Here is a 13,628-nt window from a genome sequence, read left to right on the forward strand (position 1 = left end):
CGTTCTATTCTCGCCTTAATTTCTGTGGCCTGTTCCCATTTTGCATTTACGTTGGTGCCAAGGTACGCATAAGATTCTACATGGTCGATTAGTATGTTACTTATCCGTAATTGTCGAGCAGGTTGTTGCTTTTTATTTATCACCATCCACTTTGTCTTCTTGAAGTTGAGGCTCAGGCCGTATTCCTCACTAACTCAATAAACTCTTTCCATTACCTGTTGTAATTCGTCTATGGTACTGGCAAGGATCACCGTGTCGTCGGCATATCTTATATTGTTCGTTAACTCGCCGTTTATTTTTATGCCCTCATTTGCATTTTCCATACATTTGTTAAATATTTCCTTGGAATAAATATTGAATAGAAGTGGGGATAAGATACACCCCTGACGGACACCTCTTTTGATCTGCACCCTTCCAGTCAGTTCGTTGCCAATTTTTGCTCTTGCTGCTTGACCCCAGTATAGGTTTGCCACAATTCGTATGTCCTTATCGTCAATACCTGTCTTTCGCAGAATATCCATCAATTGTTCATGATTGACATTGTCAAATGCTTTTCTAAAATCCACAAAGCACAAATATACGCCTTATCAACGTCTCTACACCGCTGTATAAGCACCTGGAGAGCGAAAACTGTTTCTCTAGTTCCAAGTGCTTTCCGAAAACCAAACTGCGATATATCGATATTTGACTCACATTTATCATATATTCTTCTATGAATGATCTTAGTGAACGCTTTAGTGACATGATTGATCAAGCTTAAGCCGGTAGTCATCACAGATCTGGGCGTTTGGTTTCTTCGAGATTGTAATAAATGCTGACTCTAGCCAGTTCTCCGGGATTTTACCGCTATGATATATGTTGTTAAAAAGTACAACTAGATTATCAAGGAACTGTTTGCCTGATTTACATAGAATTATCAAGGAACTGTTTGTCTGATTTATATACATTATTACTTTGTATTAATAATTGTTTTAATGTATTAAGTACTGTTATTAAACAGTTGTGTTTTTATTACAAAATATCCAATCTTCTGGTCTGTTCATTTCAAAATAGCCAATATTCACTTGTTAGTTGCATAGTAGCCAATCTCCAAATATTTTTCTTTAATTATAAGAGTATTTTATTAACAACCAAGAAACTAGCAACGAAAAACAAATTTTGAGCGATCAAAGTTTATGGATAACGAATTTTGTGGCTCCAAGTTTTACAAATATATTTACGGTAAAAAATTACGATTTACGGCAATTTTGTCAGGGTAGAGATTGGTTGTTTTGCAAATAGAGGTCTCAAATATAATCTAATAAACTCCAAAAAAAAATTGTACCTAGTTGGTATGGAAGATTTCAGTTCTATGCTGATGAATTTTTAATTCAGCCAATCAGTACGGTATTAGAACGTATCGAAGACGAAATAAAAAAAGTTGCATTAAAATAAAAGCTGAATAGAAGTCTATACACATATGTAGTATAAATGATAATACTCTTGCAATTCGCAACGTAATAAGAAATACTCAGTAATAATATCTTATCTCTTGAATTCAAATTACGTCTAGGATTTTATTCTTTGACGTAGAGTAAGGTTATGCATATTCTGAGAACTTTGCCGAACAAAATTGTTATCTTAACTAATATACTGGGTGACATAGAAAATTTGCTAACCACTAAAAATTTTAACTTTAAGTTTAGTACCGATTAAAATTTAGCGGTGCGAGGTTCTTGAATTGGATTAAATTCTCTTAAAATTATCTGAGGAATTTCCGGTCTTCGTTTGTCAGGAAAGTTTCTGGACACCCTGTATAATATATATAATCAAATGTATATAATATATAAAATAATCAAATGGTCCCTATCTAAAATTTGATTGTTTGCTTGCAAAGTTAAATTTTGGTAATTTCAAAAAAACCTATTTGAGGCAAGTTGAGATTTGGTCAGAATAATATTTTAATCTTAAGACAAAATAAAATAATACGACAGTCAACACTCCATGTGCAGTTTGGTTAATTAAGGATGCTCTAGGTACTATTGTTATGGTTAAACTGGTCTTTCCAGAGACAAGTGTGTTTGGTAATATTGAAAAAAAAAATAGAATGTACCATACCATACGAAATTCCAATCACTATTATTTTCGATATTTATAAACATATAGTAAAAAAGCAGATCATTATTGCAACATAAATATTTTGTCCAGGACAGGTATCGCTAAAAAGGTTTATCACTTTAATGCAAATTGGTAGGCTCTATAGATATCCCGAAAAGCAGGAAGCTATTTCCTGCCCACCAAACGTTATGATTAAAAAAACGAAAGTCACAAATTTTAAATACTGATTGTTGATCTAGGGTATATACAAAATATAAATATGAGTACTAACTATGAAGTCTTTTTTTTGTGTCTAAAAAATGAACAACATTCAAATGGAAGCAACGAAAAATAAACTTAATAAGATTAGTCTGTGCAATGACGTGATCTGGAATTTCTAGCTTCTTCCTCGAAATAATATATACACAACATTACTTATTGTTTACAATTTTTACATTAAAGGTTTGAAAATACTAATATGTTTACAAACTACATTTATATTGAAAATGACAATGCCACAAATGTACTGACATTTGTAGAAATTTGTGAAATTTTAGATACAACCATCGAAAAAATATTGTTTGTGGGCGTTGTTTGGAGGTTAAAATAATGACACACTAGATGCTGATTCACAGTGAAACATAAAAGAACTATGTATATGATTAAAATGTTAATTATTAAAATAGGGTTTACAACTTACCTGCAGAAGGATGTTACATTTATCCATGTCTTCACTAAATTTATGTAATATCTGTATTCTTGCATGTATAATAAATTTATTTTCATTGCCGTGAAATTATTTTCTTGTGATATTTTACCCTTTTAAATGTCAAAGAATAATTATAAAAACATTTTTTCTTTGCGAATCATAAATGGCTTTTTACGATTCGGACTGAATTGCATAATGGTAGTTTTCTTAGTATTTTCGTAAAACAAAAAAGATAAGGCACTTTCAATAACTTCATATCCTTATGTTGTAAATACCACTGTACAATAGTTGGACTATATTATTTTCCTTTTCTTTTATATCTCTAGAGTTTTTTATTTAAATTTTTTCGACCTCTCAATCTTAATATACAACCTTCATATTCCGCCTAGAAAACTTCTATAATACGACTGGAACGTGTGCTAAATTTCGTTAGGATCGGTTTAATAGTTTTTGCATAATAATTTTGTAATTCAGGGTTTGCGAAAAATTGCAAATTTGCAAAATTAGGCTGGGCCCAAAATAAGCAATATAAATTGTCAAAAGTTTTTTTAGTTATAAAGAAAGGCTCAAGTTGAAAGCTAGTTGAATCGCTAGGAATAAAATTCTGCATACAAACAATTTTATGCCATTCTCATTCCCTTTCTATGCAGTTTCTATATATATATATATATATATATATATATATATATATATATATAAATATGTATTTATGTATATATATGTATATATATATATATATTTATGTACATATATATATATATATGTATATATATATATATATATATATATATATATATATATATATATATATATATATATATATATATATATATATATGAAGTAACAAGAAGATGCATCTACGATTAGAGTTGAAGTAAAAAGATACTTCTACCGTCGTTAAAAGTCTCTAGTAAGAGGCTTTGAATTTGCGGTTCACCTAATTTACTATCAGAGAGAGGTCTCTGGACTTCTCAAATACTAGACTGCATTTCATTTCAGTTGAACTTCCACAAGTGCTCCTGATGATGAGTTGAATAACTCGAAACACGTGTAGAGCAATGGTGGAGTTACTTTCATATATATATATATATATATATATATATATATATATATATATATATATATATATATATATATAATGCACTATAATACATCACAGCTGATCAGTTAGATATACAAAAATAGAACTTAATGGGTAGGTAGCTGAATTAATAAAGCCAAGAATACCATTTTTTAAGTAATCAAATATATTGTATGCTTTATACTATCATCATATCATCAAAAATGTTTAACTTACAAAATATAAAATTGCGGCTATTAGATTGAAATGGTATGTAAAAAATTTTCGAAAAAAAAACAAACATATCACCATGTTAAGTGGAGTTACAAATGGAGTTAAGTTTAAATATATTGGAAACTTTGAAAGCTTCATTGCTAGGTATAACGTGAAACTTTTTTTATAGAAAGTTTATTTAGGAACATTGACAGTGCATTGAATTGGCGGCACTAAAGTATGTGTTCCATGATACAAGAAGTGAAAGTTGACAATGACTTAATGTGACAGTTGGTTTTGTGTTTATTTATAGCTGGACTCTACCTTTATTGTTATTAGATGAATTTCTATATCAGATACAATAGAAAACCGTAACTTTTAGATTTCTACATTAGAATGTACATTATGTTGTTGTTAATGTTGTTTTCTTTTTTTATTGAACTCTTTAAGTAAAAACAGTAAATGTGGGCAAATCTCACTGATGTCAGATTTCTTGTTTATGGTTTTCTCCGTTTCAGAGATAAAATCCATCTCAAAAAACAATCTTTTAAAATAATTGTTCTCAATTGCTTCTATGTAATTCATTATGTGATTGTTTTGGTTAACGTGCATGGATAAACTATACCTATCTGGATATTTCTTCGAATCACTCTTGTGGCAGGTGATACGGTCCTTTAGTCGCCTTGAAGAATGGCCAATGTATTGTAAATTACAGTTTGTACAAGGAATACTGTAGACCATGCTAGACATATTTATATTTTAATTAATGTTTTATCTTTGAGTTTAAAGAAGACTAAATTTATCGTGAAAAACTGTTTTATTAGCAAATCTAAAGTCAGCAACAAAATTGAATACTCATGTCAGTTTAGGAGTGATATTTTGTATATATGGCAGTATGTAAAATTTTTTTTGAGTAGGTGTGATAACTGTAGTGTCCCTTTCTTAATTCACAGCAGCAGTGTTAATAGAGGAGTGATTTTGTGTACTGTTATATGTTTCAGACGGTGTGCAAAAACAAAATTTTCTTTAAAAGAGCTGGTGGATAATTGTTGTCTAGGAACAGTTGGTAAGGGATTCTAAGGTTTTTTTTGTTGTAGTGATGTATCTGAAATTTGTATGACCCTAAATTTCATTTGTTTAACTAAATTAATTTTTTAGAATGTTTATGGCAGGGACATATAATTTAAATACCTCCCTGAAGCCATAGATTTTCTGTACCTATCTACCACTATTTTGTTTTGGTTTTAATTTCAACTAATTTTCAAATTCAATTTTAAATAAAATTTGTATCAACTCGACATAAAAATTAGATATCTTTTGATTAGAGTGTCCCATCGACAAAAATTAAAATGCGTTTTATAGGTGAAGAGCGCAGCTTTCGTATGCAATTTTTGTATTTTGTTGAAAATAAAATCGTTTTTTTTTGCTGGAGCATAATTTTCAAAATCTATAACATGAAATTTTGATTTTGAGATTTAGAAACAAATATCAAGGATTTGAAATATGCCAAAAAAACGCAGAATTTACAGTTTTACATTAGAAACGATCGCACGTAAAGGAAAACACCCCCACGAAGGCAGTATTAGATGAAATTTGTAGCAAAAGTTGTGTAGTTTTGGAAAATTTACTTGCGTTATTGAAAAGAAGCAGATTTGAACGATTTAGATCGTTTGTAATGTGAAAATTCAGAGTTTTTCAGGCATATTTCAAATGTCTCACATTTGTTGATAAAAATCAAAACGGAAATTTCATGCTACAGGTTTTGAAGATTAGGCTCCAACATTGGAAATTTTATAGTCACCGGTCAATAAAACTAATAAATTTTACCGATCTCATGAGAATCATAAAAAATGGCAAATATCACGCAGCGTTTCTTTATTTAACACTTATAAAATCTGACTTCATTCATTTCACCTTTAAAACCCATTTTGATTTTTGTCGATAGGATACTCTGATAAAAAAATATCGAATTTTTACCGTCTAGTTGATACAAATTTTATTTAAAATTGATTTTGCGCACCTAACTGACATCGAAAATCGCCTGTCGCTTCAAGTTTTCCTTCTGAGAGAACGGTTCATTCTAGAGAATAACATTTGAACATTTTTGTTCAAAATGATCTCAGCTTAACTTTTTATTGGAAACATGTTTTTCTACGGCGTACACATTCTTGGTAAATCGATTTTTCCCATTTTGGCCCCAATGCAGAGGGGTTTTAGTAGTGGTAAACTTTATTGTATATTTTTTGAAGTCGTCGCAACATTAATATCTTAAGCAAAATTTAGCTTACTCCTGTGATTTTTAAAGGTTCATTGGCATTTTCGCAGTAAATACTCACTTTGAGCCCTTAGAGTGACTTTGAGTGACCAACCCTGTGTGTATATATATATATATATATATATATATATATATACATATTTACAACTTAAATACATATTTTATATTTTTTTTTTACTTTTTGCGAGCTATACCGATACTTTCTACCTTTATTTTACTATGAACTCGCATTAATCAATGGCATAGCTTGAATCTGTTTACTAGTAACCGCTAATATATATTTTAAAAATATCTTATGCCACCATGAGGTTTATTCTTAATTTTTTATTTAAATCACAAAGAAAATCAGCAACCAGTTTGATATATTACAGGGTCACGACTTCGCTCGAGCCTGCTTATGAAATATGCATAAATAATTTCAGGGTAGTTGTTTAGTCCCATTATGCCGATAAACGGAAACATTTAACTATTATTAAACTATTATTTTTTATTTCCCTTCATTTTGCAAACTATGTCAATCACGTTGTGAGAAGATACCTCACAGCGTTTATTCTTTTTTTTTAATATATCAAAATTTTTAGAGATATTTAAAAAAAAAAGGAGTCACGCTTAGCGTCATAAAATAGCGGTTCTTCACATCGATTGATTAGTTTCAATCAATTCCTTTCTAGTCATTATATATTTACTCTAAGTAAGTTTAAATTAAAACTGCATGAAAAATAACCAACAAAATACAGACATTAAATAAGAAGTGAAAAGTTAAAAGAATACCCATCACCAAAAGATTTCGTTTAAAAATTTAAAAGTCATAAATGTCACCCAATAAATAACAATATTGAATCATATGTTTAAGTTTTTATGACACTTGTTGTTTTAAAATAATTTCTGTATCATCTTTTTTTATTCCTATACTAGTCCAGTCGTCAAAGATTTGACACCTAAAAATCTCGAAAAAACGGAAAAAAGTAGAAAAAAAATGTAGTTGAGATAATTCTAAACACAAATGACTATTATAAGTTGTTGTGTAGAATAAACCGTTCTCTCAGAAACAACGCTTGAACCGACCGGCAATTTTGAATGTCAGTTACGTGCTCGAATTCTTCAATTTTAATAAAATTTGTATCAACTCGACGGCAAAAATTCGATATCTTTTGATCGGAGTGTCCTATCCACAAAAATTAAAACGCATTTTAAAGGTAAACAGTTCAGCTTCCTTATGTATTTTTTGTATTTTGACGCAAATAAAGTTAGTTATTATAAAGGTGTTAAATATATAAACGTTGCGTTTTAGCAACAATATGATTCATTTGAAATATGCCGAAAAAATTCAGAATTTAACACCCTAACAGTCAAAACTCTCAACGTGAAAAAAATGAATGGCAAGCAAAATTTTTTTTCTAGTATAATTAGCGTGTAAAAACCCCAAAAAAATTATCCAGAGGTGGCTTGCTCGTTTCCAGATATGTCAGGTAGACAAAAGATAAAACAGTGCCTCAGGGCACGCATGAATAATTCGGCTCAGGGCCGAATATAAGAGCACGTATACAAGACAAGAGTAAGGTAGAATTATCAATAAAAAAATGTTGTTTATTAAGGGATACAAGAATAATATAATAAATGGATGAAGATAAATGACAAAAGATAAATGAAATTAATTATTTTTTAGTGTGGTAATCGAAAAAACAGTTTTTGGCGTTGGAAGAGCATAAATGGAGATCGCATTTTAAGCAAACACTGCGTTTGTGACTTTTTGCACAATTTGCACCATCTCTTTCCACCTTCTTTGCCGAGTCAGATTGGAAAATGGTCTTAACCGTCGTAACCCACTTCAGAAAGTGGATGTTTCGACTTTTGACGAACGCTCGAGCTGCCTGGCTGTGGATCTACGGAAGTTGATGGTCGCGATGTTGATGGGTTTGAACGACCAACAGGCCGTTTCTCTTGGTAGGTTACCAGAGAAGCGGCAACTGTTTCACGAAATCGTGGTAATTGCAATACCCATTCTTTGGCCGAGACATTACTTGAGTCGTTGACCTTTTCCGCGTGCATCCGTTTATGCAGTATGTATGCATTAGTTACGGCCATGTCAATGAAATGGTAAAACAATCGGGTGATTGCATCGTGTGATTTTGCTCTAATATTATACCGGCCCATAAGTCCGTTGATCAAATCTACGCCGTCCATGTGACTATTATATTCTCTTATCATTTGGGGACAATCAACTTCCAAATATGCTTTAGCCTTTCGGTCATAGCGAGCTGCTTTCGCTGGATGTTTGGTTGGACCTTCATTGGATCTGGCGAATGGTTTAATACCAACGTACGTCATAAGACAGTATTGATGTCCACACCAAATGCAGAGCCTACAAATTCACATGAATAGCCGCGTAGCTCATCTTTATCGACCGGAAGCTTGCTATTTGAAATATGAGAAACTCGTATGGTGCCCAAACTATATATGCCTCTAGCTCGCAATAATACCAACAAAGGCAACGATGTATAAAAATTATCGAAATACAAGATGTGATGAACGAAGTATGGAATTATTTGTGACAATTGCACAACAATGTTCGATGTGGCTTCAAGATCAGGCTGGCCCGGTAGGATCACATTGTCACCAGCACCGTTATAAACCTCAAACCGATAAGCGAATCCACTCGTATCACATAAAACAAATAGCTTGATACCCTACTTGTGTGGTTTATTTGACATGTATTGGCGCAAATGATGTTTTTTTTTGTTTTGGTGCTGCACATCTGTTCGTCGATGCACAATCGAGCAGTCTTCGGAACGGAATCGAATCAAGTGTTTAGAATGTCAACCAATGTTTAAATGCGGAACAACGCATCCTAGCCGGGTTCGCCTTTCTTGACTCGAGTGCTTTCATCACGAAAGGATAAATGTTGTTTTATCGCCATTAATTTTCCTTTAGGCATTGTCTTTGCTATTGCTTGAAACGCGTTTTGGTCTCAATAGCTTTCCCAATTGGGATAACGGTAAACACTCATGTAAATGAGAATGCCAATATATCTAAAAATATCTTCACTGGTACTAGTGAATTTTGTGTTGATATCGGCTTGACGAGCTGCTCGATTTCTTTCAAATGCAATCAAGTCAACCAATTCCTTTGTAAAAAAAATACCAAAATAGTTCCATCGGTGTTTTGAGCTCTTTTATGGACGATGGTACGCTTGAGTCATCTCGAAAGGCTACTTGATTGACATGCAAACGCATTGATTGTTTTCGCCTTACGATTTTGGAAAAGCTGAATTTTTAGCGATTGATTCAATACCTGCGAAAAAGTTGTAATACCAGTTTAGGAAACTCATCAATACTCTTACGTCAAAACAATTCATATTTGCACCAGTAAAACCTCCAGCAGAAGGCACAATTGATTGACCAGCAATTTCGATTTCGAACAATGGAGAACGAGGTCGTTTCAGTTTCTTAAAACGCGGTGTTTAAGTTGATGGCACGTCGTATTGATCTTTTTCTTCTGCCGTAACAACCTTTTCGTGCGAAACATTCTGTTTAGGAAGTAATGTTGACGAAGCTGATGGAAGTGCTTCGTCGACTTCAAGTTCAATGAAAAGTCGGCCACTTGATTGACGAAAGCAGATTCGTCTTCATCTATTTGCCGAACCACTTGTGAAATATACTGTTTATCCTCGGGGGATATTTCATGAAGCACAAAATCTGGATCGTTCACATCATCGTCGCTACTGAAATCCGTTTCCACATCTGATTCGACCGATTCTATAAACATCCATTGTTCCTCTTCACAGTTTTTACACAACTTTATAATTTTATTTTTCACTTCCACTTATATAATATTTAAAGAATGAATTCTTACCTTTTCAACGGTATAAATCACGACGAGATCCAATACGAAAAACTATATAATTTTTTTTTTTGAAAATTGGACTGTAGCAGGAAATAATTTTCGATCTTAACACTACGAAACTTCTCACTAAACTTTTCCGGCAAAGGAAACGAAACGGTAAAATCATCTTGCTTATGAACCAAGATAACAATGAAGGTACTGTCTGTACCTGAATAACCATTGACTTTAATTATGTAACATATTATAATATATAGACATAAACTGTAGTTTTTGTGTCTTCTATTGTTTAACATCACGAAAACATAATCTGATTAAAATCTATTGTTGATTTGCTACATTTTAAGATATTGTATCTCTGTTTCCTATTGTTTATCAAGTTTATCAAAGAATAAAATGAAAAAATATATATTAAAAATAATTTAATAAATATTAATAAATAATCTTAATTAGAATGTCTAATTAAAGTTTTTCTAGTATGAATATAGTTCTGTACATCTCGGTACATCCTAAAAACTCTTATGTTAATTACCTGTCTAATATTGTGTCCGATCGTAAATGATAATTCTTATAACCCACTTTCTATTACACCTGTCTGATGGACTTAGTATTATTATGTCATGGTTGTAACACCTTCGTCAATTTTTTTACGAAAACCATTAACAAATAATGTATAATTATGAGTAGTATCTAAATTTAATGTGAATTCTAAAACAAGTGGTATTTTATGTGGTACTAAACGTTTTTATCGATATTAACTTGCCGCATAGTACACACTATACAGTTTGATAATCGGTTGGTAATGTTTAGGTTCTTTATACAATGCATACTGGGATAACAATAATAAAAACAGTAAAATGTTTAAACTCAATTCTATCATGAGAATATACACATCTGAATTAATAGCGATAGTGGAAGAAGCACTAAAATATTTATCTAATATAAATCATACAAAGTTTATAATTTATAGTGACAGCAAAAGTTCTTTAAGTAAAATTAGTGCCATAATTCCTAAATCAAAAGTAAATTACATTGAATTATATATAATAAATAAAATTAAAGAACTTCAGCAACAAGGCAAAACTTGGCAACAGTTGGCATGGATTAAAAGCCACTGTCGAATAACTCTATATGCAGAATGAGATTTAACCATTTACCATGTTACACCATCATATATGTTTAAAATGAATTTAGCTGATAGTCCACAATGTACTTGTGGTCAGATGGGAAACCTACAACATAAAATTTTGGACTGCTCTTTTATGTCTAAAAAGGTTAATAATTTTTTAAATTCGCTGTATTCTTTGACCGATGTCCACCATCCCATTAATTTAAATTATTTATTAAGATTAGAACACAATGAGTTTTTATATAGATTATTGTATAAACATGTTTTAGATAATAAACTCAAATTGTAATTGTAAATATAAAGTATTTCTTTGTAATTTGTTAGAATATAAAAAAAAATAAAAAAAAATAATAAAAAAAAATAATAAAAAAAGAAAATTAAAAAAAATAAATAACAAAAATAAAATAAAAAAAATATAAGAAATAAATAATAATTTAAAAAAAATACAAAAAAATAAATAAAAATAAAAAAAAACGAGAAAAAGTGAGGAACTTGGACAGTCCTCAGTAAAGTACCTATTGAATTAAGTAGATAGCTGCAGAAGAGTTTGCTGTGGAACTCTGAGGACTTCATGACCTATTTTATATATAAATAATTAAAAAGCACCTAATAGAAAAAAACTAGAAACAAATTACGAAAAAAAGACTATATATTAGAGATCAATACTAGTAATAGATTTAGGATAAGGTTGTATACGAAACAATGACTAATGAAAAAATGAGTAAAAATTGTAGGATTGGCGAATGGATTTAGTGTCCACAGTCATATAACATAAACAAACAACAATTATACAGTGCAGGTATAAACTTTTAAACTCCTGAACTAAGGCAACTGTTTATCGTACTTATAACGTTTCAGTGACTTTTTTTTTTAATTTTTGTAAAATTATATTAAATGCGATTATTTGGCAAGTAACACCTCATTTGGGAGTTCGATAAAAGTTCTTTTTGGATACGCTTACATAAGTATCAGTTTCAGCCAGTGGCAGGATCTAGTGTAAAGTATTGGGGTGCATACATATTATATTTAAGATATATTAATAGATAAAAACGTAGGCCTCCGCTTGTTCCCTATTTCCTTAGGCAAAATTTGTTGAGTGTCTTAAAACTGTAAAAATCTTTACTTTATTTTATTAAGAAATAACATATATATGTGACTTGGAATGTTGATGTTTTTAAATTTTTTGTGTACATAAACTTGGGTACTAAAGTTTTTAGCCCCATATTTAGTTCATTCTTATTTCTAAATCTCCAAATAGTAAACAGGGAAACCAGTCAAGAGTATTGTTAGTAACACACCCACACAATTAATCAGTTTAGTTTAGTTTACATAAATTTTCATTTAAATGATTGTCCATAATCCCGACTTTGGCATTTTGTTACATTCGTAATTAACACATTTAGTTTACTCGTTGCAATCAAAATATGATCATTTAATATGTTCACACCACTCAAGGTAAACCGCAGGGTTATCGCGGAGATGTAGGAAGTTCGGTGGGTGAAAATTGGAGCTATGATAATTCATTGCTAGCTGAGCAGTACACTGAAGATTGCATCTCATGTCTCGAATTCGCAAATATTTAAAAGAAAAATTCCCAGTGGTTGGTTGTATACCATAGTCAAAAAAACTTATAATGAAGTAAAAACTTCTTTTGTAAAATGGTATACAATTTTAAAATTATACAAAATAGATTTATAAATTTTCACAACGTTTTCGATCCTATCAGATTATCATCATTGAAAAAAGCCAATAAATAAGTATAGCCACTTAAAAATGAAAACAAAAGGGTAACATTTGGCTGTTAAATTGAAAATGTGATTAATACTTACATCTATAAAGTAATTGGATCTAGCCACATAATGAGGTTGGATGACCTTTAAAATTGTTACAATTTAATTTGCCTATCACATTGGGTGTCACTTGTACTTGTACTTGTAATTATAAATTACTTATAGGGGGTTAAAAGGCGGAACTAAACAATTACTGGGCTGGAGATAGGGTAAGAAGCAAATAAACTAAGACGTTTGCGAACGGCTACTCTTGTCTTAGTTGGAGAGCTGGTCCGTGAATAAAGGTTTCTTTATTTGAAAGACTGGAAGTGGTACCTACAAAAAAAAATAAAAAAAATACTTACAGAAATTTCCTGGGCAACAAACACAAGAAGATACCTAAACTATTTTTATTGGACGCCGTTAAAAAATCCTCTTGCTGGATAGAAAGAAATACTTTTCTTTCCTAAAAAATTTTTAAGGATAAAAATCCTTTTAAAGGAAATAATCTTAAACTATTGGTTTAAAGAGAAACATTACATATTCTTGATTATTTT

General features: G+C 30.9%; 2 protein-coding genes across 2 annotated transcripts in view; one reads left to right on the plus strand and one right to left on the minus strand.

Moving 5' to 3' along the window:
• The window catches only part of form3 (FH2 domain-containing protein formin 3), a 507,951-nt gene that overhangs the window by 9,449 nt on the left and 484,874 nt on the right, over positions 1 to 13,628 (plus strand). The window lies entirely within an intron of this gene.
• Positions 8,143 to 8,661, minus strand: LOC140444569 (uncharacterized). The gene has a single exon (XM_072536330.1). It carries the CDS (start codon positions 8,659 to 8,661, stop codon positions 8,143 to 8,145), a length of 519 nt encoding a protein of 172 aa, XP_072392431.1.

Source organism: Diabrotica undecimpunctata, chromosome 6, assembly GCF_040954645.1.
Source record: "Diabrotica undecimpunctata isolate CICGRU chromosome 6, icDiaUnde3, whole genome shotgun sequence".
Taxonomy (NCBI): domain Eukaryota; kingdom Metazoa; phylum Arthropoda; class Insecta; order Coleoptera; family Chrysomelidae; genus Diabrotica; species Diabrotica undecimpunctata.

Coding starts and splice junctions, on each gene's coding strand:
- LOC140444569 (XM_072536330.1), bottom strand. CDS start 8,661: ATGACGTACGTTGGTATTAAACCATTCGCCAGATCCAATGAAGGTCCA.